Here is a 27892-nt window from a genome sequence, read left to right on the forward strand (position 1 = left end):
ATGACTAAACCTGTTGTAGCAGTATGCAAGCAGTTTATGGGATGTGCATACGTTTAAAATTACGCTGCTCTAATAAGTGCAAAAAACTTCCACTGTACAGATCATTCAAACACTATGTGCCCTTTTCGAATAAAAACATAGGCCGGGATGAATGGGTATTAACCGAGTAGAACGAAACGACAATATGAGATACATAGCTTTACCTTTTGATTTATAAATACATTCGTTTGGGGTAATAATTTTATTCTTATTCCGTTTTATTCGATCGATAGACCAGGCAATATTTCATTTAATTATCGCTGAGAGAGAAGTTGTTTACAACAATTCATCCAATTTCACTAGATAATTGGAATTATCATAATCACAGTTCAATTGCCCTTGATTTTAGCAGCGTTTTCTACTAGAGCTTCTCCTAGAATCTCTACTTCTGGAACGATTTCTTCGTTTCCTGCGGTCAGAGCTTCTGCTTCGACTTCGGTGTCTGTTTTTTCGACTTCCTCGATCATGTTTTTCTTTAGAATTAGATCTGCTTCGACTACGTTTGCGATTAGATCTATTTCTTTTGTCATTGCATCGGGACTGTCGCTCTCTTTCTTTCTGGGGCGATGATTTATCATATCGCACATTTTGGGTCCTGGATGAGGGCCGACTTTTACGGACAAGATCTATCTCCGGAGTTTCCGACCAACGCCAGTTCCTACTGCGCGATGAAGGTATTTCAATGTCATCCCAGCTCCTGAAAAAAGCAATCATTTTGTTTTGTAATATCTGTAATCAAGTAAATCCAAGCAACATTTTTACCGTTCTTGCAATATTTGTGTTCTCGCGTAAGACCTTTCTGAGTTGCGCACGGACTTCAGTTCTTTCAAGTGCTCGTATTTATACTTTTCAATCGGATTGACCATCAAATGTAGGTAATTGCAGTTTTTACCTTTCTGACATCTCGATTGTTCAAACAGGCCTAGGGAAGGCAAATTGATAACTCCGTTAGCATGCATTAGAGATGAACAATTCACTTGAGCCACTGGCTATGGATAGCAGGTATAAACAAAACGAGTTAAGGTCAATTGGCTAAGTGTGACACTTATAATAGAAACAACATATGGCAGATTATGTGTGATTAGAAAAGGATACTTGTAACACCATTTACCACAAACAGCTGAGGTCCATGTAATTGGTAAACGAAATTCCACGTGAAGCTGTTTGGATGCATAGAAACGGCCGTTCATTCTTTGGTAAGCTTTGGCTGCACTCCTATAATGTATGAAAAAGCTGATTTTATGATAAAATTCATAATAACTAGTAATTGTACCTCATATCATTGAACTGTATAAAAACATTTCCTCTTAGATGCGGCTCAAAATTTCTGCATACGAATATACCTTTGATGGTACCAAATGATTCAAATTCTTCGATGATATCAAGAAAAAAGTCTTTATAGAATCGTTGTAACTCATTCTCGTCGAATTCCAAACTAGCATCTGTGCCGTATTCTAGATGTTGCTGGTCGTCCAGAGCAGGATGAGCGAAAAAATTTGGCATCATTATAAGCTAGTTGAATGAAATATTATACTCAATGGTTCCTAAGGTAATTTTGAGTTTACTCACTTCACTTAACCCTGGTACCTGGTGATTCGACGAACAGCGAATGCCGAATCGACAAGCACCAACCTTTCCAAAAAATAAACATGGGTTGCCACCAGGTCGCGTATGAGTGATTTCACAGAGCGTAGGAACATGATCATCGATTCCAACGATAAACTCAGCCCACATTCTTTCTTTTTCTTGTTGCTTCTTCCGTAGTTCTTCCATTAGTTGCTCTTTCTCAAGTTTGGCAGCCCTAATCTTTCGATTCTGTTCTTCAAATTCCTTGCGGATTCTTTCGCGTTTTTCATTTTCTTCACGTTGTTCATTTGCAATCTGTTTTTGGCGTTCTCTGAATGCTAGCTGGAACTCCCTTTCGCGGTCCACCCAAAGAGCGTTTTCATAGCGTCTGCGTTCCTCGAGCTGTTGCTCTAAATCAAACTCTAGCTGTTCTTTTTCTCGTAGGTACTCAACATAACTGGGATTTGCCTTTTTCAAAGATTCAGCATGCTCCAACAAAAGGTCCCGTTTGCGAGCAGTCTGCTGTCGAATACGTTTACGGCGTAGTTTCTTAAACAGTTTCCGCCATTCTCTTCGACTATCGGTTCAACGCGATAAAAGAATTTAGTTTGTTTTTAAAATATGTATGATTTGCTTACCTCATAGATTTTTGCTTTTTGTTCAAACCGGGTTTTTCATTCTCCATACTAAGACCAGCAATATCAATATTACAGAAGCTGAAAATCGAGAAACAAAAATAAACATTTGGAGCTGGATTCTAATAGCTTGTAGAAAATCGACATGAACAAGATAGTCGACATTGTTTGTATCAAGCAATGTTGCCAGGTATACCGATTTTTGACCTCTGTACCGCAACCGATAATTCACGGATCATACAGATAAACTTCGATTTTGGTTCTCAGCTCGGATAGGCATGAGAAAAGGTTGTCGTGTGACCTTGTTTGCTTACTCAAATGAGACCTGGTGAAATTTTCCTGGTACTTATGTAGATTTTGATAGCGACAGATAGATTTTTGCGCTAAAAACAGATTTTAGAAACAATGATCTGGTAACGCTGGTGGTAAGCCTGGAATCAAAGAAATATTATTAATAAGATATCCAGCTCTCACATTTCCTGAACAAATCATTGGCAACACCCTCTTTTGCGAGCATGACGCCATCAGACGAGTCTAATTTGTACGCGCCAAAATAGCAGCATTGCGCGCCTATACAATTGAAATGATATCATAAATAAAAACCCCTTCTTAATCCACCTAGTGGTGTGATAATGCCTTTCTCTTCTTTCATAACAGTCTAATGAAAATATGTTTCATACTTTTATTAAATAATTTTGGACACTAATTTTGACAACAATTGATGCAGATTGATTCGAATAGTTCACAAAAGCATGCTTCAGTGTTTATGTCACACAGTCAGCATCATTTTTCCAAACTAGTGCTTGACATTTGCGTTGCCTATTTGTAATCAGTGATGCTAATCTAAAAACCCCTTCTTAATCCACCTAGTGGTGTGATAATGCCTTTCTCTTCTTTCATAACAGTCTAATGAAAATATGTTTCATACTTTTATTAAATAATTTTGGACACTAATTTTGACAACAATTGATGCAGATTGATTCGAATAGTTCACAAAAGCATGCTTCAGTGTTTATGTCACACAGTCAGCATCATTTTTCCAAACTAGTGCTTGACATTTGCGTTGCCTATTTGTAATCAGTGATGCTAATCTAAAAAAGCCTTCTTAGTCCACTTAGTGGAGTTTTCATATATCTTGAAAAAATCACCATAGGGGGGAGTACATGAAATTTTCGAAATCGAAAAAAAATTGTTGATGCCAAAAGGCTTAGAATTGCATGAAACGTCGAGATTTAGTGTCATCTCGAAAAAAAAATTTTTTGAAAAAGTCGACTTTTTGGGACTTACAAAAAATATGAAAATTTTTCTAAGTCCCAGAAAGTTGATTTTTTCAAAAAAATTTTTTTTCGAGATAACACTAAATTTCGATGTTTCGGCATCAAAAAAAATTTCGATTTTGGAAATTTCATGTACTCCCCCCTATGGTGCTTTTTCAAGTTCGAAAATTGTCAAACCTTTACCACCGGGCAGCACCCCTTACGCATGTCCGATTTAGGTCAAATTTTGCATGAAGGCTTTTTTCGAGGTGCTTAAACTTTTGAGCACTAGAACTTAACGAAAATAGAGGTGATCCTAAAATTTTGGCACCCACTTAGTCCGAAACCAAAAGTCACAGCCATTTGATCTTCGAACTTGATCAATGGCCCGACAGTAGCTTTCAAACGAGCCCAAGTTTGTTAAAATCGGTTCAGCCATCTCTGAGAAAATTGAGCGCGTTCAAATATCTTCTAAAAGTGCACACACACACATACACACACACACACACACACACACACACACACACACACACACACACACACACACACACACACACACACACACACATACACACAGACATTTCCCGATCTCGTCGAACTGAGTCGAATGGTATATAACACTATGGGTCTCCGAGGCTCCGTTCGAAAGTCGGTTTTTCCAGCAATTCTAATACCTTTCTATAGAGAAAGGCAAAAAGCCTTCTTAGTCCACTTAGTGGAGTTTTCATATATCTTGAAAAAATCACCATAGGGGGGAGTACATGAAATTTTCGAAATCGTAAAAAAATTGTTGATGCCAAAAGGCTTAGAATTGCATGAAACGTCGAGATTTAGTGTCATCTCGAAAAAAAATTTTTTTGAAAAAGTCGACTTTTTGGGACTTAGAAAAAATATGAAAATTTTTCTAAGTCCCAGAAAGTCGATGTTTCATGCAGTTTTAAGAGTTTCGGCATCAAAAAAAAAATTCGATTTTGGAAATTTCATGTACTCCCCCCTATGGTGCTTTTTCAAGGTCGAAAATTGTCAAACCTTTACCACCGGGCAGCACCCCTTACGCATGTCCGATTTAGGTCAAATTTTGCATGAAGGCTTTTTTCGAAGTGCTTAAACTTTTTAGCACTAGAACTTAACGAAAATAGAGGTGATCCTAAAATTTTGGCACCCATATACATATAAGAGCGGTAAAAATCAATGTGTTTTGTCGGTTACGTCACTTATACCATCATATATCTGGAACCAAAAGTCACAACCATTTGATCTTCGAACTTGATCAATGGCCCGACAGTAGCTTTCAAACGAGCCCAAGTTTGTTAAAATCGGTTCAGTTATCTCTGAGAAAATTGAGCGCGTTCAAATACAACGCTTTTTGTCGGTTACGTCACTTATACAATCATATCTCCGGAACCAAAAGTCACAGCCATTTGATCTTCGAACTTGATCAATGGCCCGATAGTACCTTTCAAACGAGCCCAAGTTTGTTAAAATCGGTTCAGCCATCTCTGAGAAAATTGAGCGCGTTCAAATTCAACGCCTTTTGTCGGTTACGTCACTTATACAATCATATCTCCGAAACCAAAAGTCACAGCCATTTGATCTTCGAACTTGATCAATGGCCCGACAGTAGCTTTCAAACGAGCCCAAGTTTGTTAAAATCGGTTCAGCCATCTCTGAGAAAATTGAGCGCGTTCAAATATCTTCTAAAAGTGCACACACACACATACACACACACACACACACACACACACACACACACATACACACAGACATTTTCCGATCTCGTCGAACTGAGTCGAATGGTATATAACACTATGGGTCTCCGAGGCTCCGTTCGAAAGTCGGTTTTTCCAGCAATTCTAATACCTTTCTATAGAGAAAGGCAAAAAACATAAATTTCCCACTGTACGGTGACACTAACAGCACCTCTAGTGAGAAACGGGTGTACTTTTTTACATTAGATACTGTCATAAATCAAATAGACATAGATTTCCCAGTGTAATAGTAATGTAGTTGAGCAACCCGTGACACCAAAAGCGCCGTCTGGTGGAGAATGGGTGCGTAAATGCTCCTAAAATGCATTCAAAAAGTTGCCTGCGCATTTAACACAACCACAGTAGCTAATGGAAAAAAGTACACCCGTTTCTACCTAGAGGTGCTGTTAGTGTCACCGTACAATGGGAAATCTATGTTTATTTGATTTATGCTACTGTGGTTGTGTTAAATGCGCAGGCATCTTTATGCATGCAATTTAGGAGCATTTACGCATCCATTCTCCACCAGACGACGCTTTTGGTGTCACGGGTTGCTCAACTACATTACTATTTTACTGGGAAATCTATGTTTATTTGATTTGATGATATGTTGAATGTGATGCCGTGCGATGACGTTGCTGAACTGAAGATTAATTTCGCTCCATCTGACAGGGTCTGGCTCTATCCAAGACAGAGTGTAATAGTGTGAAAAAATATTTGAATTGAAAAATAGGGGAAAATAAGTATAGCAGATTCTAAACTTGTATTCTGTATTTCGGTCGATTCGGACAAATTCGATCGAGTTCGAGTTTTAGTTTTTCATACAAAAGCGTCACTCGATCAAAATACAGAATGCAAATTTCCACATTCAGATGATGAAGAAGAAGATAAATCACTCCTATTCTGTATTCCGATCAAATCGGATTATTCCGATCGAATGTAAAAATTTGCATGCTGCAAATGCAAAATTTCGTATTCGATCGAATGCAAAATTTCGTATTCGATCGAATTAATCCTATTCGAACGATTTGCAGAATCGGGGTGAAAAGGGTAACTCGATAAAAAAAATCGATACGTTTTTATTCAGAATAAGGCCATGTTTGAAATGATTAAATTAAACAAATGAAAGGTTTTGAAATTCTTTAAAATCTTCAAAATCTTGCCGATCATGTTAGTTGGTGGATGTATAAACCTACTTTGGGACTACTAGTCCCCAGTTTCTGCTTTCGAAAGCACCGATAATAGTTTTCATCAGGAAACGCCTATGCAAATGAGATTGGTTTGTTTTCATTATTAAACATGATTCAGACGATCCATCAACTTCGGTCGACGGCAAGATTAATTTAATATTTTGTTTAGTTAATAACTAATGTTGTTGTTCCGTAACCGTTCCATGCCGTTGATAGTTTATACCCATAGAAAATTTCTAATTTCATTCAAGTTTGAGAATAAAATTTCCTGACATAATCTTCTAGTGACGTTTTTAAAAATACGAGAAAGGCATCATTACACCACTAGGTAGATTCAAATAGGTTTTTGTCACTAGTTCTCAATAAAATAAATCGTATGAAACTCAAATTTGATTATTTTTACAATTTTTTGTCTGTGTGTAGGTCTGTCAAACGAAAACCGAACTGACACAGCCACAGGCACTGCAACAGCAGACACTACTGCAACCAGCGCCACAACTACAAGCGCTGCAACGAGCGTTACAGCAGCGGACGTCACGGCAGCAAGCGCCACCACAGGGGGTACAACAATCACAGGTGCTGTGCAACAACCACAGGCGCCACAACAGCTGCATCAAAGACGGCAAAACAAAAGGCAACAGTCACATCAAAACCGTTAACAGGAAAAGCAGTACATGGGCGGCGATGAAAAAGCTTTAGTAAGGATTAAAGAAACAAATAATTAAAAATTTTGTAGATTTATTTTTTTATTGCTAGAACGGTATGCTCAATTAATTGTCGACCTTAAAAAGAAAAGATAACCTAGTAAGGGCTATTAGGGCTAGACTGGAAAGAACATTCAAGGTCATAGTAAGTATACTGGTTCCATGAAAGAAATTTATTTTTATTTTTATTTTATTTATATTTTCAGTTCATATGCGAGCTTGTTTTCTGTGGACTAGGTTTCATTGCATCCTCATTCAACATAACTCAAAATTGAATGACACACCACTCAAATTCATAAAAAGTGCACCTACTTTAAATTTGAGTTACCACATATCTACTCATTTTTGAGTGTTTTTTACTCAAAATATGAAAAAAATATTGTTTTTTTCTAAAATTGAGTAAGTTTAACTCAAAACTTGAGTACCTTGCACTCAACATAAAGACATTCTTATTCGTAAATGTTTATATACGAAGTCATTCTTCTTTCTTTACAATGGAAAGCCCAAAAGAGTTATTCAAAACCATTTCCTTTTGACCGGTATGGAATCAAAATTGAACGATGTTGATATTCTTATGTTGTACTTCTCACTTAGCATAATTCAAACCACAAAATTTCAATTGAAAACATCTATGATTGATGATTTATAGTTTCAAAAACCAGATCTAGAAACGGCAATGAAAAACGATGTATTCTTGCATCCTCAGTTTAGATAAGAATATTCAGATGAAGAAAACGCATTGAAATGCTAGAAGTATTTTTTTCACTCAAGTGTTTGAAAACTCAACACTTACTCTATTGTATGAATAAATGTAAGAGAACTCATGGCCTGAGCAAATTTTACTCAAATCCATACTCAATTTTTGACATATTGTTCCAGTTTATGAATTTGTGTGATCGCAACTCAAACCATGAGTTATGTTCAAAGAGCGTGTGGGTATCGCCTTATTGTTTCTACTATGAAGCTCTTTGTGTCTGTCGTTCTGGCAGTAAGCAGTATAATATGAGATGTGTGGGTGTTTTTCAAATACACGATGAAAAAATATGCGTTGGTCAAGTTTTTATATGAACACCCTATAAAATACTTAATTTGAATGGCGGATGATCAGTTTGTTAAACACAAAAATTTGTTATCGAAAATGCTCCCAAAATGAAACTTTGAAACTTTAACCATTTTTTTTTACAAACTCGTTTGCCAACTAAAGGTTGACAACTCCAAAAATTAAACATCTTTTAATATCTGACAACCAAGGATGGCTTTAATCGTATCAAAGAACGCTCACTAGTAACTCTTCACACGATTCAATCAGTGCTATCAAAGAGACACGGATATCATCGCAGCAACAAAAAAACGGCAGGGTTCATTTAACATAGAATAGACACCAGTGCGAGAGTGAATTTCTCGCGATGACCTGTCTGAGAGTCAGAGGTTAGTTCGCTGCTGTGGGGATTCTTTCTGAAGCAACCAACGGTCGTTTATTCTCGTTTCGCGATCCGATTCTGTATGGGCAGTGGATAACTGCGATAGAATCATTTTACTATTGCTGCTTATTCTACCTGTGTGCATTTAACCTTTGTATAAGTTGTGTCTATGAAAATGTCTGTGAATGCTCCACACAAGGGTTTTGAAATATTGCAACCCAGTATGAGAATCATCAAGTCGAATCATCGATTCGATTTTCTGCGATAATTGTCAAATTGCTATTCTCTCTTTGTAAATTCCACACAAGATCAATCATTATCAGACTGTAATTTTTTTAAGGGCCGTGAAATACTTAGAGTATGAAGTGGAGCGAAGAAATGTAGAAATATTCTCTCGCGGTTCATGCATTGAGAGACTCGAGTTCTTGTAGCATCTTTTACCGGATTGAAAATGTTGTATACAATATTGATAAATATCGAGCAGCTTCTGTCAATTTTTCGGCAATCACCAACAAAGATCTGGATTAATCAACGTTCCACGTTCCTTGCATCGGTACTTCAACAGCAAATAACGATTTTTCAAATCTGATTCTCACTTCCCTAGAGTAAGAGAAAATAAAAATATGGAGAAATGTCAGATCTATATTTATTCAAGGAAGGTTCATATTTTGGAATTTCATTAATGTTCCAGTGTTTTCGTAGAATTTCCATAGTACTGGAAGCTGCTTTTTTGAAGTTTTGATTTAATCATCAATTTCCTGTTTTCGTATTAAGTAATCGTGAGTGGTCATGTACAACTTATTTAAATTGGTCTCGGCTAATCCTGTATGATTAGTAGGTGTTTTTTCCTAAGGATGCGATGGTTGAATTGATCAGCTTTTGGCCGCAAAGCTCATTTTGGTTCAAAGTAAACTGAACTAGAATTACAAGGTATGTGGTAGCGGCTCCAATCAACTGAAATTTAAAATGAAATGATTATCAATACACACTAACTGTTATTGTACGTAACATATGATATATTATCAATGGAAAAGCAACAGTAATCGTAACAAAGAAGAACATGGCAATTTTATTTGAACTACTAAGACAGAAGTTATCAGAAACTAACCGTAAATAACAATGTGAAATCCAAATTGAAGAATCCGTAGGCGGTGAACATAACTTTTCTGTGTGTAAGTTGCATGGAAAGGTTTGCCAGCTGTATTGAAAATACAATTAATTTTGCATTTGAAATAGAATCCCAATAACAATCGCATAATTACCTGCTTGACGATCTCATCGTCATAACTGTTAACGTTCATCAGTTTATGCACATTTGCAGCAATTTTCTCGTTCTGAAATACACAAGTAAAAAAATTGAGTCAATCATAGCGATATTGACGCATCTTATTGAAAAACTTTGCCATAGTGAACATTAATAATGAAGTCTTAAACAATGAAATAAATAAATAAATAAAATAAACGAAATCCAATTTAAGTAATTCATCAATCTAATAAACTATTTAGAACGGACACTACAGTTATAATTATCACCAATCGTCGAATTGACTATCTTGCAAAAATTCATTCCAATTTGAAGGTCTTGTTAGTTGATGGCCAATCGAACCGACTTTGGCTTCACCAATCTTCAGTTTCTGTTTCTGGAAGTATCGGTCAACTATTTTAAAACGGAGCTCAGGCCAATTTCTCAGAGATGGCTGGGCAGATTCACAGGATTAAATTTTAATCAAAGGCCTTACGGTTCCTTACGTGGTATTACCAGAAGTAGTGGTCAAATATTAAAACGGAACTCATTGTGATTCTGCAGAGATTGTTGAACCGATTCCTATAAACTTCGATATAAATGAAAACTATTATGGTACAGTTGAGAGTATTGAGTATGAGTGCTAAAAATTTCAAAGCCGTCGTTTAAAGAGACGATGTAAAAGAACGTAAAACTCTATGAAATTAAAATTACAATGTGAAATTTTTGTTAGTTGATAATCAAACAAACCGATTCTGGAAATACCAGCTCCCAGTTTTTGGTTTCGGAAGTAGTGGTCAAAAACTTCAAAGGGGAACTCTTTTCGATTTCTCATAATTGCTCATCTGATTTTCATGGACTTAAACTCAAATAAGTGGTCTTATAATTCCGGAGGTAGTTGTTAAACTTTATCCTAATCCGACTTTCGCTTCCGGTGTAAAAGGGCGGTTAGTGTTTAAAATGCCAAACCGTCATTTTCAGCGACGGCTGTAAAAAATCTTATAAAGTGTTTCAATACATAGACCTTCTTATATGATGATGAAAAATTTTTCAGTCATACTAGTCTTGGGCTGCAGATTTGGGAGTAGTGGTCAACAATTTTGAAATGGATTTTGTATCCAATTCTTAGTTCAAAGATTATGAAAAAAAAACTCCACAAAAAGGGTACAAAAATAGAAATTACTTGCATTAAATACAATTCACTTTTTTGCAATGCCTGATCGGAGCAATAGATTGAAAAGTCAAATGAATGAGAACTCACAGAAAAGATGATTTAAGAAAAGATACGTCCAGACACAGGAGTCGAGCCTCCGTTCTTGTGCATTCCGTGCATACGCGTTTACAATTCCCGCCACCCTGAGCAGTGGTAGATACAGCTCTATAACAACTCCAAGATGGTACAGCGTACTTCGAACATGTTGTTATCGCTCCTGACACTGGACAAAAAAAAACATCTTCTCTGTCAGTTCTCATTGGCATTGGCATTGCGAAAAACTGAGCTTAGTTATGGCAACTCTACGTCAAACCAACTAAAATATTTTGAAAATAAAGAATCATGTTCACAATAAAATCGAACCAAGTGATTTGAATTTGAAATACAAATATGTTGATTTGAGGTGTTATCATAGCCCTGTTTGTTTGGCATTTGTGCACCTAATCTACAAAACTTTTAAGCAAACCCAGGATGAGCTATCAATTATTTGGATATTCATTCCTTAGAAAGGGAAGCGTAAAAAGAACATGGGAAGAAATTATGAGAAGAGTAAGGTGGAAAGACAGCACATAACAAAAATAAACAAATCGTTTTGCTGTCCCGAAAGAATTCTGAACAATTTTCAGGTGCCAAAAAGCACGTTGAATAAAACCGCTAATCCTCGAAAAAGTTTAGGGATTTTACAAAACTGGCACTATTCTGAATTCCACACATTTAAAACACAGAGAACAGTCATCCATTCAAAGATTTTTATGTGTGTGAGAAATTAAAAGGTTGTTTGGTAAAGTGTTGACAAAGTAGTGCTTTTTAACGAATGTTAACTTGTATGCTCTACACAGCTTTTTTTTAAGTTTGTACTGGTTTGGATGTCTGTTCTATGTGCTTAAGACTAGATTTTGATCTCGGCAAAAAAAAATCTGTCAAAGCATTGTTCAGTCGAAATTTCGGTTATCAATGTCCCAACCCCAGATAACAGATATACAAGCTCGAACAGAACAGAATCCTTTGTTAATTTCAAATTTGCCATTTGTTGTCGGTCTCGTGTACCCTCGAGACTAATACTATATCAATTCTCCTTTAATCAGATTCAACACCCTGTTACATTGATAATTTGTCATATAGTACGAGATGACTTTCTTGTCCACAAATTAAAATAGCAGAAAGGATCGAAATTTTCAAAATGTTACATTAATGTTTGTCTTACGTTTTATATACCACATTTTGTTGTAATATTATGAATATAATACTAAATTTCAATTTTAGCTCACCATACACTGATTCAACTATGTATGGAGAACCAAACATCCCAAAAACCATTTTCGATTTTCATCCAACTATTTGTTAGTAATTAAATGAAATCCCGGAACAAACCTAGGTTAGTTTCAGGAAGCAAATTATTTTTATGAAAATGAGCTGCTTTGTGAATTTCCTCGATCCGAATCGGTCCGAATATCTAACTAATTGAGCACGTTGGCCTGATAGCGTGCTTTAGAGTGTAGGGTAATCACCGTGTTCTTTGTTTGTTTTTCAGTTCAATTCTATTGAAACTAGATTCAAAAATAACCTAAAACAAACTGTTAGTCAGAAGTATTAGATGAAACTTAGGTAGGGTTCGATAGGAGGCGAAAATGACATATGAATTTAAGCCAAACAGCTACCCACATTGTCTCAAAGATGGACTGAGTAATGAATACTAACTCGCCATCTGGTTTCTGAGTACCCTATCAACCCAGTGATAGTGAAATTATAAATATCATTGAATTTTTACTTACTTTATGATAGTGTTAGTATAAAATTCCGACTACATGGCGATCTACGTATGAATTCAGTTTCAGAATTTAATTCCTAAATTTAGTTCAAAATTTATTTTCAGAACTTAGGTTCAGAATTCGGAACCTGCATACTGGATTTGAATTCGGATCTTGGATTCTGGAAGTAGATTTTTAAACTGAATTCAATTTCTTAATTCAGATTTGTAATTCAAGTTCAGAATTCAGTTCTAGAACCTGGATTCATCTAATGGGCTCAGTTCCAGTGTTCTAGAACTAAATTCATGAACTGAGTTCTTGATCTGGATTGCAAACCTGAGTTTTGCAACCGAATTTGGAGCTACTCCAAAGCTCCGAATTCAGTTCGTCAGTCCAGTTCCAGTTACTGAATGTCCAGAATTCAAGTGCTGGTGAAGATAAATAAATGGTGGCAAAAAGTACTCAACAGTTGTAAACATCAGATAAATTTCACAAATCGGTTTCTTTTAGAACCTTAAAATATTCCAAGCGAACTAACGTTTGCATTTAAAATAATGGACAAAGATTGCCGATTTTCATGGGTTTACCTTTACCCGCACTGACGAAACTATCCATACAGCATCAATCATAGTAACTCATGAGTCAGCAGACAAAATTTGACAGCTTTGTCAGTCGAACTCTAACCGTAATGGCAAAAACATTACGCCGCGTCGAAAACGGACACCGTGCGGCACTTGGAAGAACGAAACGTAAAAATATTGAAAACGGTTATGGGCACTAGCACAAAATTTGGTTACCAATTTGAACTGCTATGCACTGACGAGTCAAAGACGAAACGTAAACTTATTGAAAACGGTTATGTGCCCTACACACTCAAAACTGTTTTTCGTGCTCGGCATAATGAAATGCCGAATTAGATCGGCAACACAACATTTTACTGATCATTTCATCAGTAATTAACACGCTCTTTTCCGAAAATAGTTAAAGTAATATGCTGATATCTCGGTAAAGCGCATTCTTTTGCCGTAGTTTGATATAGTATCATACTAAACTTGTACGTAAACAACAAATATATCGAGATCAGCAAAACCGTTTGCCGAGATTTCGAACAGTGAGTTAGCTTTTACTGAAACTCGGTGAGACACTTGTCATCTAATGTCTCTTTTCGATTTTGCAAAACATCACGTTGCCAATGCTCGTGAAAAACATGTTAATTGGATGAAGGAAAAAGGTTTGTATATTTTGTGAAAAGATAAGTGAAATAAAAAACAATCTACTTTGCATATATATTTATAAATATCCGCTTATTTACAGGTAAAGGCGTTAAGGAGCACTAGAAACAATTGTCTTTAGCCTTGATGTTTTCTTTTGGTGATTGCGTTTTTTTACTGAATTGAAATGAACATCAATAAAATAAGCCTTTCACCAACATTAGCTTTTGTGATATCAATTTCATACAAAAATAAAGCAAAATCTTTCCTTGTTTCGAATTCTGATGACTCAATAATTCATGATTCCATCCTGATAACTTTTGCCGAGCTGACAGCAAAATTTTTACTGATAAGTTCGGCAATAATTGACAGTTTACAAATTCTGGATTGTCGAGATTCTCAGTAATTATACATTTTGCCGAATCGATTACCGGGCTTTTTGCCGAAATTCAGCAAGAAAAATTAAGTGTTAAGCACAACATTCGGCTAACCCCGCCAGTTCCGGTATCCACAACATCTTTTAGACGCTATTAGACAGCAATCAGAGCATCGAAAAAAACCTGGTTCCGGACGACCGACGACCATGAGCGACAAGAAGCTCCAAAGAAAGCTGAAGTGGAAGACCGAGGGAAAAGTTACTACATCTCTGCAAGCGCTTGGCCAGGAGATCGGTGCAACTGACCAAACAGGGAAAAGTATCTGACGAACATGAATATATATCTCAGGAACCGGAAGTCGCGTCCATCGGCTTCGGAGCTGCAGACAATGCGATGATCAACTTGATTTTCCCGGCGAATCGCGATGTGGCGGGGTGGTGGACGACGAAACCTATCTCACCCTGGATGGCAACGACTGGCCGGGTACCTCGTATTTTACTTACCACACGAAGAAAGTGAGTTCCGAGGTGAAGTTCAATTCTCACATCAATTTCCCCAAAAAGATGCTGGTGTGACTGACAATCAGCGAAAAGGGGATGTCAAAACTCCTCTTCTTTTGATCCGAATTGATCGTGAACGGGCAAATTTATAGTACAAAAAGCCTGTCGCAGTTCGTGCTCGCATCGCACCCGACACAGCCGAAATTTCGTACGGTCGCGACGACAGAAATAAAGACAATACAGTGCAGTGAGCAATAGAGTGTACGAAATGGGCAAATACGATTTAACAAAGCCTGAAACTTGGCCTACAAGGCCAAATTCAATTTGTATTGATTTCAAGCGTTAATGATGTAAATCAGATTCAGTTCAACAAGGCGTCTAACTGTGTGTACATTATGTTCAAACGTGAAAAAGATGCAATTGCATTTGCTTCGGTTAATAACGGGGTGCACAGTATTGATAATGACAATGTAAAATATAAAATCCCTGTGTACATGGTAGACAATGCCATAGAAGTACGCGTGAATGACCTTCCCCCGCAGACCAGCGATAGGTATGTTCGGGAAAGTATGTCGCAGTACGGTGAAGTTCTTTCCATCGAAAAGGAAGTATGGCGGAATTTTTTCCCGGGTATCCGGAATGGCGTGCGAGTGGTACGTATGCAACTAGGTAAAGCAATTCCATCTTACATCATTTGTGGCCAAGACGGGATACATCCGTGTAAAACGTTGATTACGTATGAAAATCAATTGGTTACATGTCAGTTTTGTGAACAACCTGCACACTACGGCAAACCTTGTACTGAAACTGCGGAAGCAAACAAAACAAACCAAAATAAGGACTACCGCCCAACAACGGAAACTAGTGAATGCAGTGCTCCTGTTTCAAAAACACCTTCATCATCTAACCAACTATCAACTGCAATCAATGTACAAAGCGCATCTACCGCAACTGCAAATGAACCCAAGACTGCGATCAACAATGAAAACAAGGAAACGGAAACCACTCACAATTCCAACGATGTAGCAATGAATGATATGAGCAAAGATGTCTATCTCCTCTGTGTGACGAAGAGCAAGCAAAATTTCTCCCCTCGCACTGACAACTTCAACGAGAGCTCTTCTCTTCACATTTATACACCACTGTTGTGTAAGTGTGCACGCATCATGAGTGCGTTTGTTTATTTCCTTTTACCTCTTCCACTGAATCGCACCAAAGTGCTAGAGCATTAGCTAATAAATTCTCTGAGGTGGATGCAGATACTTTCACAGAGGTGTACACGCCGGTGAGCACTCTGCTGTATGGTTTTCGTAGATGAAGCGTGGACACGCAAAATCAGCAAAATAAAACAATTTATCGTCAAATTTTCGGTTTTCCTTGCAAATTTTTCATAGCAAGGCCAGATCTACTCTCTATTAATTGAAGTTCACAGAAGTGTTCGCTCACAATCACGCGCCAGTGGTCACTTGGGTGTATTTAGACGAGAGCGCGTGTGAGCGATTCATGCGAAGAGAATGTGTTTCACTCGCGCCAGCTGCTTTAACCACAAGCACACACTCAAATGCTGTCTATTCGACACTGAGAAGAAGTGCGCTTTCCTCTTTGTGCGGTGCTTCGTTTTTTTCATCCTCGTGTGAGCGATTCATGCGAAGAGAATGTGTTTCACTCGCGCCAGCTGCTTTAACCACAAGCACACACTCAAATGCTGTCTATTCGACACTGAGAAGAAGTGCGCTTTCCTCTTTGGGCGATGCTTCGTTTTTTTCATCCTCGGTGTGGCAAAAATCTGACTCTAGCGTGTATAACTGTGGTGAAATGCCATCTCTGGATATGAGCAACGGACAAAGTGACCTCCAATCTTCGCTAGAACGAAATGGAAGCTCCTCTACCCCTAGAAGAAGGGTGACAACGAGATCCAACAATAAAAAAATTATATTATGTAACAAAAACATGGGTAAATCGGCCATGTAAAGCTATACGCAAATTGGCCTGAATAAAAATTGTTACAAAAAAAAGCCTGTCGGAAGTTGTGTCACTCATCAAGAAATACCATAAGGAACGCGGTGTTCTGGACGGATCTGGCGTCGGCTCACTACTCGAAGCGATCGTTGGAGAAGTTGGAGCGGCTCACCCCGGATAGCAGCGACTGACAGGGCACTTCGTATTTTACTTCCTCCACGAAGGAAGTGAGCTCCTAGGTGAAAGTTAATTTCACATACTCTCTAAGAAGATGCTGCTGTCGTTGCCAATCAGCGAGAAGGGGATGTCAAAACCACTCTCTTTTCGCTTCGAACTGGCAGAGAACTGGCCAATTTGTAATGCAAAAAGTCTGCCGGAAGTTGCGTTGTTCAAAAATAAATACCATAAGGGTGAAGACACGGTGTTCTGACTAGATCTGGTGTCGGCTCACTACTCGAAGCGATCGTTGGAGGAGATAGAGCGGCTGAATATCGATGTGATACATGAGTCGGTGAGCTCACCTAACGTCCCCTAGCTGTGTCTCATCGAGAACTTCTGGGCCAACATGAAACGTAAGATCTATATCAGCCATTTTGTCGCGAAAACTGAGGAGGAATTGATAAATAAAACGAAATTGTTATATGATTGGTTCGGGCATGAAGTTTCCGAACACATTTATATTGAAGATTTATTTTCGATAGCCGTCTAATAATTTTGATTTTTTTGGTAACCGTTTGAAGAGAAATTCATTAAATGTATTTTATTATGAATCTTTCGAGATATCATGTATAGTACGAAAAGCCTGCCGGAAGTTGCTTCGCTCATCAAGAAATACTATAAGGAACGCGGTGTTCTGGCCGGATCTGGCTTCGGCCTACTACTCGAAGCGATCATTGTACGAGAGGGAGCGGGTAAATATCGATGTGATACCCGAGTCGGCGAACTCACCCAATGTCTCCTGGCTGTGTCCTATCGAAAATTTCTGGGTCAACCTGAGACGTAAGATCTACTTCAACAGTTTTGTCGCGAAAACAGAGGAGGAATTGATAAATAAAGCGAATTCAATAATAAGCTCGCAAAGGCGTAGAATATTTTCGCAAGTAAGCTTAAATAATTTCCATCCACGGGGAATTTATTAAAAGCAATAATCTATCTTAGCTTTTTTATCGCCATCCGAAAAAAAGTTGTAAAAACTTTAAATGCAAAAACCATATAAAAACATTTGTTTTGAAAGAACCGGCTAAGTTTTTGTCCGGTTTCTGCATTCAAAGTTATTTTGTCTTGCAGAAAAGATATTTTTAAACGATTCTTGCATTGCAAAATCCATGTCCGATTTTTGCTCTCAATGTTTTTATCCGATTTTTGCTTTCAAAAATACTCAAACGGGTTCTCCAAACTAAGTTACACTTATCCGATTTTTACCTTTAGTCGATCATTTGTTCAATGTTATTCGTGTGGTAGAATATGTTAGTCATCCATGAGTCACACTTTAGTATAGATGCACCGTTACAATTCTGGAAGTGAAGTAGTGAAAGTTGTAAAATTCATACAATCAATCAACTAATTCGAACGAGTATTGATATTCGGAAGTGTGGAAGAAGCGTGTCCGTTTTTATTCGTATTCACGTACTCCAGTTATGTTTCTGACGTTACCCACCTTTTTTAACGTTTATTTACAGCTACCCAGTTAAATTATTTAAATTTTTATTTGGAATTTATTGTGATTTCTATATGCAACCACTGATGTAGACTCGGATCGGATAAAAATTCATCAACTTCCCTTTCTGAGCAGCCTAGATAGCCGTGTAGTGTCGGTAGCGGTTTCCCAACTGGCTAAGAATAATGCTACGGTCCACCTGTACCGGTGGTATAAGTCCACCAAACAGGTAAGCCGTGTGGCATCCGGCGGGGTTTTTTTTCTACCAAGAATTGATCCACTGGTTTCTTGTTCCATGTCGTAGAAGGCCACAAAAATAGTAACTCATAAGTCAAGGTGTATTTCCGTGCCGAGGACTGAATGGTTGCAGGAGGTTAAACAATGCAGTCGTGAACGGAATATCTTGGGTTTTTTCCCTTACTGGATACACGCAATGCTTAGCAATCGACTTCTTTGTTCATCGCTTCGGCAAGCAGAGATTAGAAAGCTGAATGTCTGTGGGTCCTCAAGGTGGTGTACTATCCCCACTTTCATGAAACCTAGTCGCTGATGGTTTGTTAAGGAAACTTAATAACCTTGGATTTCCGACTTATGGTTTGGCCGACGATTATCATATATTGATGACCGGTATAAGCATTACCACTTTCTTTGATTTAATGCTGCAAGCCCTGCGATCTGTTCAACAGTGGTGTTGTCAGGTTGGATTATCTGTAAATCCGTGCAAAACATCAATGGTGCTTTTCACTCATTGTATGATAATCACAGGAGCTCGTCCGTTACAGTTCTTCGGTTCAGAGGTCACTGTGGTTCATTAAGTTAAATACGTCGGGGATATTCTTGATTCAAAACTGAATTGGTCTGCTCACATTGACTTCAGAATTAAAAGAGCTTGCATGGCTTTCGGCCAATACAGACGAACTTTTGGAAAATCATGGGGACTCAAACCCAGATAGATTCATTGGATCTACACAACTATTGTTAGACCAATTTTAGCATATGGATGTCTTGTATGGTGGCAGAAAGGAGAAGTAGCGACAGTTCAGTCAAAGCTAAACCATCTCCAAAGGATGGCCCTAATGGCGATGACAGGAGCATTCACGACAACTCCTACTGCTGCTCTAGAGGCGCTACTGTGCATTAAACCACTACATGTATTCCTAAAACAAGAAGCATTATCTTGTGCATACCGTCTTAAGGTTACAGGGCTTTGGAACAGTAACCCTATAGACTATGCTACTAACCACACTCGCTTGTGGTCTCAAATAGTTACCTGGGATGAGTATTTACTCGCTCCTAGTGACTGAGCTCTCACATGCAGTTTTCCTTTCAAAACGTTCAATGTAAGCTATCCTCTTCGTGAGGAATGGTTGATTGGTGATTTGGAACGACAACTTGATGAACACATAGTTTGTTATACGGATGGTTCTCTGTTGAATAGTCGTGCTAGTGCTGGTGTCTACTGTCGTGAAATGAGGCTTGAGCAGTCTCATTCACTTGGTAAATACTGTACTGTGTTCGAAGCAGAAATCTACGCGATTCTGTGTGGAATACAATCGGCGCTTCAGCAGAGGATCTGTGGTAAACGAATTTATTTTTGTTCCGACAGTCAGGTAGTTTCAAAAGCACTCGAACTCGAAATTGAAGACCTTAGCTTCTCAAATGCTGTTTACTTCTTATGGGTACCCGGCCATTCTGGTATTACTGATTAATGATTTCGTTGGTTCGGAACCAGCTTTACAGCTTTCAACTAGTTGGATAAAGTTCAAGATTCGTTCTTGGGCGGCATCCAATCCTGCCAACAAAAGAATATTCTCTCGTTTCTCACCCAATATGATAAGGAGCTATAGTCAGAGGGGTTCATCGTTCTTCGTGGAGTGAATGAATCCTTTCTGTATTCACCTTAAATAGGGTTTAGCAGATTGTTTGGCATCCTTTATGGGCTACCGAATTTACTTCTGCTCGTACATACTGCGAATCGTTCTGCATTCTTCCGGGAGTGCAGAATGGTGTAGTAAGTGCTAAGGTAAATGTCCTTTGTACGCGTTGGTCAGCGTTGTCAATGTTCCAAAACGGGGATTGATAGCATTGGCCGAGTATAGCGTAATTTGTGAATCTTGGTATTGAGTTAGATTTCTCTCCATCGCATATAGGATTAGGTGTTGTTATTTCAAGAGATCATAATATGTTAGAATTGTTTTGAATGAAACCAACTGCACAACAACTTCCACTACGAACGTTATATGATTGGTTTGAGAATTAAGGTGCCGAAAACTTTTATATTAAAGATTTACTTTCGATATCCGTCTAATAATTCTGATTTTTTAACAACCGTTATCGGGAAATTTATTAAATGCATTATGAATCTCTTTAGATATCACGTGTTTTCGAATATGATTACTTTTGCCTTGATTTTTAGTATAAGAATCGTTTTCCTTTCATAACACGTTTCGGAATTTCAATATTAACATTTTACGAGAGTTTGTTTCCATAGCCTACCTCTTTGATTGCCAAATTGCTAACATATACTAATTTCAAAACTCCAAATCCATGAATAGCAGCTTGCCAATAGAAAAACAGAATAAACTGAATTTTGCTGAATGGCGAGTGAACGAAATTGTCCGTAAATATGGTCTGCAGAATGTAGAATGAATCGAAAACTACGATGAGGAAGGTAATCGTTACAATGATTAGCATTTGTAGCTTGAAATATTCCTGGACGTTGTCGCACGCATCATTTAGTTCATCTTGAATGCAGGCGACCCGTTTGATCACTTCCGGCATGTATCGGTCAGTGTTCCAAAAGGTCGATGATATTCTCAGCAGTTTTTGGAACTTGATCACAGTTACCTCGTTTTGTTTCTCTTCATAGTTTGGTAACTGTTTCGCTTTACTAATTTCTTGGAGTGACCGAAGAACTCTATTCAGTAAATATAACCGATGTTTTGCTTGATTAACTAAACAAACGAAAATGACTATCACCAATGCCATTAGAAGATAAGGAATGAAAAATGCAACCCACGCTGTATAGCTAGGATAAATGTTCGAATAAGCTAGAACTGCTACAGATATAACGATGTACGTCATGAAGACAATAAATTGGTAAATCATTATACAAAAATTGTACACAAGGGTGCTTCGGTAATCCGTTTCAACACCGATTTCCTTGAAATGGTCGTCTGTCCTAGCAAGAGCTTGAAAAGCTCGAATCAGCCTATGACGCCGGAAAATATTGTAGAAAAATGTCATCACAAGCGCCGTTAATCCAGTGACGAATTGAAGAACTCCTCCTAAATCACTTATGCTGGTTGAGAAGAAATATCCGGTAACACATTCACGTCTGAACAGCGAAATAGCGTAACAGCAGCATACAATGATAATCTGAATGGTGGAATTTAAATATCCGAAAGTTGTACAGCGCAGCACAATTTCACGTCCATTTTTTATCACTGTGAAAGGAGTCATCCCTGTGATGAAAGTTATCTTGAGAACCGGACATTGCGCTGCGTAGAAGTTCATTGGATTCAAAAAATCCCGAATCCACCCGATAGCCATGGAATTATTCCAAACAGAATGAACTTGATTGTTTAACGGCACCGAAAGGACTAACTCATAGTTTGAAAATCGAATGGTAGCTAGTCTCAATGCGTTTCCTTTTTTGTGACGTAAACTTTTCGGCTTTTCCTAGATTTGATAGCATCGCGTGGTTTTTCACGACTCCTACACTATAGGAATTAATCATATTTTCCGCTGGCACTATCAGAAACTGTCACACAAATGAAGAATGTTTGTGTAACAAATGGCATAGCACACAGCAGATGGTGTTTCAAAATAAGATTGATATCTTTTTATGTATTCTTTTTTGACGAGAATTTTCCAGCTCCTGCTAATGAAGCCGTACACTTCATGGAACCGTTGGTTAGAGAATTAGGACTGCCATCGTAATGAATCGAATAGAATCGGTTATTTTTTTCCAACAAGGTGAGGGTATTGACCTCGAGGAAAACGTTTTTTTTTTCGATAAATAACTTTTTCACTGAAATGCATGCCATAATACCGAATTATAGTTTCATGAACGAAAAAAAAAATACGTGGAGATGTTTTAAAGCCACAGAAAAGAATTTAAAATCTGATTTTTCCTGCAAAGTTTAAAGTAATTTTATGATTTTAAATCTTATAAAGCGTACATACAAATGGGGTGACAAAGTTCATGATATTTACATTCTAAATCATGTAAAATGTGAAGTAATTCATCTCCTTCAGTAAAAAGCCTCAATGCATGTAAGTTACAGTGTCAAATTTGAGTTATGTAGAATCATGTAAAATATTTCCAATAAAAAATTAGATCCAACAATTCGAGAGCCACAAGTCCTTCGGCTTAAAAATGGTTATCAAGAGCAGCATCATCCCACAGTTTTGAGAGAAATTTTATTTGTATCGTGGCTTTGCACAGCGGTTTGAGTTTTTAAATACACTCAATTGGAACCTATGAGATCATACAACACTTCGTTTTGGTCTAACTTTGTGAAAATCGGTCTTGCCATCTCTAAGAAAATGAAATAAGTTCTACTGTAGAGTCCTTGAACATTATTCCCGATTCTTCCGGAACCGGTACAGCCGAAATTGATTAGTTAGGTAATCATCAAACAAACTCATCAAACTGTTATTCAGTTATGTTTGATTTGATTCAGTGAAGTCTGATGAATTTTTTGCTTATTTTGCATCGTCGTCGGTTTGAAAATTTTAAACATACTCTGCTTTGTATTTCCGGAACCAGGAGTCGGATCCTAATATAATTCAATAGCTAACTATGGAACCATATAATCGTGCAAATTTGTTCAGCCATATTTGAAAAAAAAAAAAAAAACGAGTGAGTTCCTTTTCGGAGTTTTTGCACTAAGATTTTTGTACTTTGGAACTTTCCCGTACTTTGGATATGAGAACTCGATTCGTTTTGGCATAACATAATTTACAAATTGGAACAGTTTGGAGACAAACTAGGAAAACTTTTTTCGATTTTTTAGCATCTTCGCTCTAAATAACCGTTTTAAAATTTCAAACATTTATCACTCTGTAAAGCCGAAACGAAAAGTCGTGTCACGATAAAATTTAACAGCAATGTATGGAATCGTGGTAACTTCAGTAACTCCTATCCTTACCTCCACGTGGTACAGGCTGGGATACGAGCAACCTTTTCGGAGATCGAGTAACCGGTGAAAGCTTTGGTCGAATGCTGACAGGGCGTAAGAGGATGTCGGTGCGTCTGTACTCTATGTTAGGAGCGGCTTCAAACAGCGTCTGTTTTGGTATTCGGCTGAATAAGAAATACTGTATCTCGTTCAACCAAATCCAAGGTATCTCGTCCAGCCAAATCTAAGGAGATCGTCCTAGAGTTAGTTGGAACGTTAAACAGAGCAAGCACGATGATCCTCCGGCGAGACAGGGATTGGTGTAGGCCTTATAAGCCATCCGTGAAACATCCATTGCAAATAATGTAGAAGTCTTGGGAACGCGTGCGGTAGACGATGAATGTATCAAGCCACGTATTTTCAATTATATATGATTGAAATTTTGATTAGTAGCGAGCCTATCCTATTTTATCTGCTAAAAATCTCCGGCATACCGGATTTCCCTGCCATAGACGACGGTTTTGGAGGAGTAAACGATATATCAAAGGGAAAGCATCGTTCTGATTGGTCAATCGAAGCAAAAGCAAAGCTGTTGGAAGCACGCGAATCTACAAATAGAAGCGAAATTATAGCTAACGTTTCAGTCTTATGCGTAGCTTTCTAGAGGTAGGTTCCCAGTAAATCCGAACATCGGACGCATCGTGCAAGAAAGCTTTTGATTGCGTTTCGAGCTTACATAGTGTATCGGTAGAACAAAAGAGTGAAGATATACTAAAGCAGAGAGCGGATGTCTGATACTCAGGGGATGGGATATATCGGGGCTGGATTTCCAACCCCGAACATAGAGCCAGAGTTTTTCTGGCCCTAAGAGGCGAATGACCTTAAAGTTATCGCACCTCTTTCACACAACCTATCGGTGAGACGCCGGCTCGAAAATGCCTTGTTTGATATTCCTTCGCTCTGTTTCTCTAGCAATACATAATGTAAACATAAAGCTTTTTTTGATCGACGCGGTTGATGCAAATGGTGCAGAATTGTCCGATGACGGGCCGATCGAAGCTCTACGATCGGCCCCATATCGTGCTCAATCGGGCCGATGATCGGACTTATGCGGGTCGACAAATTTCACTGGGTTGTTGCTACACAGCAAGACAAAAAGTGCCATAAACGATTTGAAGCTTTTATTTGTATGCTCTGATCTTGTGTCATGCAAGATTGGATGAAATCCCATATTATGTCGTTTCGCCTGAGAAATTGACAACTACCCCAGGGTAAATTTTGAGTGCATAAGACTAATTTCTAATTTACATAAGATGACATCGATTGATAATGAGAAATATTTCATCGCTTCAACCGAAATCGCAAAATGGTAGTAATGGTAGAGAAACGCTATAAAAATAACTTCTTGCATACAAAACAAGCTTGGCGAAGAGAAGCTTAAATATCGATATCTGTATCGCAAGCATGTACAAACATTTAATTGTATACATTTGGGCTATTGATGTAATTTCGTCGGCTACGAAACAAATATAAATCACGATAAATAAAGTCTATATTCTGGGTTCGCGTGTTCGGTGTTGATTCCTAATAAGGATCAATCTAAGCAGACTCTTGTGCATTTGCGGATTCAAAAGTGTGACGATTAATTGAAAATGTCAATCATTGGAAATTTTGGTTGCCTTGTTCCACATCAACGGCTCGAACAACCCCATGGGGCTGATCCTTGTAGTTTTTTTACGTGGGGGATACGTACCGCGTAACATCGGGAATCCGCATAAAAACTGCGTAGCTTCGGAAATCCTTCGAAAAAAAGCCGCCTAATAAACGCATATAAAAAACGCGTGTAATCGAACAATCGAAGGAGACTCTCGTGCTCTCGTGCATTCAAAAGCATGGCGATGGATTGAACTGTTTGATTGAAAATATCGATCATTCGATATTTTGGTTACCTTGCTCCGCATCAATAGCTCGAACAACTCCATGGGGCAGATTCTTGTAGTTTATTCTATAAATATCTCAATTTTTACATATTCACTTCCAAATATGATGCTATTTGACAGATCTGTATTCCTACTGAATGTATTGTGATGGCACAGAGAAGAGACATCCAAACTAGTATAAACTTTAAAAAAAAAACTGAGTAACTCTGATCGAATCAGTAAATGTTTCGTAACTGTTATCAGGTGCGGCAACTATGGGGGAGCAAGGCATATCGATAATAGTCAAGAAAAGCTCCAAAAATGGAACTCACTTCGATTTCTTAGCAACGATTTTCACGAATCAGGATTCAAACTAAAGCTCTTATACTTTTAAAATATACTGTGAAATTTCATCCAGATCCGACTTCTGGTTCAGAAATTATAGGGCGATGAGTGTCAAAACACTCAAATCGTTATTCAAAATGACGATGTAAAACTGGTACGCTTCGGTACGTGTGGCTTTGCTCCGTTCACAGCGTGCTTTGTTCAATTTCGTATAGCGTGCAGTGTTGCCACATTTAAATCTATAATTTTCAGGAGAGTTAGTTTCATATTTTATTAAAGAAAAAAAAATCTTAACGAAATCTTCTAGTGAAATTTTTGAAAACATAAATAATATGAGAAAGGGATCATTACACCACTAGGTTTATCAAAACAGGTTCTGTTATCACCGTAGTTCGTCTCCGTAATCCTTCATATTTCCTTACTAAGTTACTAAAATTTCTATAATAATTTACTACAATGTAAAATGTGCTATACTTCACCACTTTCGAACATTGGTTATTACTGAAATAGTAGGCAAAATGTTTGTGCGTGTATTCAGTAGTTCTTTGACAGATGATCGCAAGTTGAAGACATTTTACGTATCAGTAAAAATTATATTATGTATTATGCATAATATGGCAATCGTCAATAAAGTCACTTGAGATAATAACCTACATCAGAGCAAACAATTGGCACAATTCGACTGCAGCACATATAACTTAAAAAGTAAACTGAACACAATTAAAAGAAAATCCGGAGTTTTTTTTCGGTGCTAATTCCTACACTTACACCACTGCTGTCGAAGGAAAATATTTAGGCTTCATGTCAGGTTTTCAAGCGAACTCAACATAGTGCTATATTATAGAAAGTATTATAATGAATCAATTTTGACAACTCAGACAAACATACCTCATTCTTTGCCAAACTGCAGACGATGACAATTTTAAGCACTCCACTAGCATTGAGTGCCGCCTGACAGATGAAAAACAACACGAACTGAATCTTACTGAAAGACGTGTGAACGAAGTTGTTGCTGAAAATAGTCTCCAGGACATAATACGAGTCGAACACCACCATCAAAAACGCTATCGTCACAATGGTTAACATTTGTATTTTAAAGTATTCCTCGATGCCATTGCAAGAATCGCACAACTCATCCTGAATACGTGCCAATCGATTGATCGTTTCCGGCAGGTGGCGGTTGGTGTTGGTAAATACAGAGGACATGTTCTGTGGTTTTTGGAACTTTAAAACTTTGACCGAGTTTTGTCTTGCCCAATTTTTCTCCATGCTGATCGCTTTCAGTGATTCGAGAATTTGGTTCAACAAAAAGAATCGATGTTTAGCCTGGTACACTAAGCTTAGGAACAGAGTGATTAACATGGATGTGATTATAGTTGGCAAAAAGAATGAAACCCACGCTGTTAGGCTCGGTCGAGCATTGGACAGTGACAGCGACGCGACAGTCCATGAGACACCGCAATATGTGACTTGAACGCAAACCTGAGTCACAATGAACATGTAGTTGAAGAAAAGTGTTCTATTGTAGTTTGGTTCGACGCCAATCTCCTTCAAATGCTCATCAGTTTTGGTCAGTGAGTTGAAAACGTGGATCAACTTGTTTCGTCGAAAAATTGTATAGAAAAAACTCAACACAAGTGCAGCCAATCCAATGACTATCTGCAGAAAATCTCCCAAAATGCTGATCTCGGTGTTGAAGAAATAGGCCGTTACACTTTCATGATTCATAAAAGTAATGCCATAGCAGGTGCAGAAAATCACAACATGTATGCAGGAATTGAGATATCCAAACAGGGTGCATCTTAGTGCCACGTCAGATCCTTCGCGTACCACTGTAAAGGGAGTTAGTCCCATAAGAAAAGTGATACGTAAAATCGGTCCTTGCGCCTCGTAAAAATTTTGCGGGCTGAAAAATTTGCGAAATTTTTCACTTGCCATCGCGATACTGCTTCACTTCAAGAGGATTAAAGCGACACAACCCGTCAACAACAACAGAAGAACTGACCTCAAAACCGATGCTTCGAAGGCAGTTGAA

The 27892-nt window shown here is 38.0% G+C and overlaps 2 protein-coding genes across 4 annotated transcripts; both read right to left on the reverse strand.

The window, feature by feature from the left end:
- Nucleotides 1-226: 226 nt before the first annotated feature.
- On the reverse strand, nt 227-2352 carry LOC131427742 (U2 small nuclear ribonucleoprotein auxiliary factor 35 kDa subunit-related protein 2). 3 transcript variants are annotated; one of them, XM_058591198.1, is made up of 6 exons: nt 2244-2352; nt 1609-2182; nt 1313-1551; nt 1151-1254; nt 802-961; nt 227-736 (listed from the first exon to the last, which is right to left on the reverse strand). In XM_058591198.1, the coding sequence occupies exons 1-6, from the start codon at nt 2288-2290 to the stop codon at nt 385-387; spliced, it is 1476 nt and encodes a 491-aa protein (XP_058447181.1). In that variant the 5' UTR covers nt 2291-2352; the 3' UTR covers nt 227-384. The 3 variants fall into 3 exon arrangements, with proteins under 3 accessions (XP_058447181.1, XP_058447182.1, XP_058447183.1); XM_058591199.1 differs by lacking the exon at nt 227-736 and having other exon boundaries at nt 819-1024; nt 1135-1254; XM_058591200.1 differs by lacking the exon at nt 227-736 and having other exon boundaries at nt 819-1028; nt 1135-1254.
- A 6847-nt stretch (nt 2353-9199) lies between these two features.
- Nucleotides 9200-27809, reverse strand: LOC131427743 (putative gustatory receptor 28b). Its single transcript, XM_058591201.1, has 4 exons — nt 26746-27809; nt 9822-9893; nt 9668-9757; nt 9200-9513 (listed from the first exon to the last, which is right to left on the reverse strand). The coding sequence occupies exons 1-4, from the start codon at nt 27793-27795 to the stop codon at nt 9391-9393; spliced, it is 1335 nt and encodes a 444-aa protein (XP_058447184.1). The 5' UTR covers nt 27796-27809; the 3' UTR covers nt 9200-9390.
- Between the last annotated feature and the right edge of the window lie 83 nt (nt 27810-27892).

The sequence above is a fragment of the Malaya genurostris genome, chromosome 2 (assembly GCF_030247185.1).
Source record: "Malaya genurostris strain Urasoe2022 chromosome 2, Malgen_1.1, whole genome shotgun sequence".
In the NCBI taxonomy this organism is placed as follows: domain Eukaryota; kingdom Metazoa; phylum Arthropoda; class Insecta; order Diptera; family Culicidae; genus Malaya; species Malaya genurostris.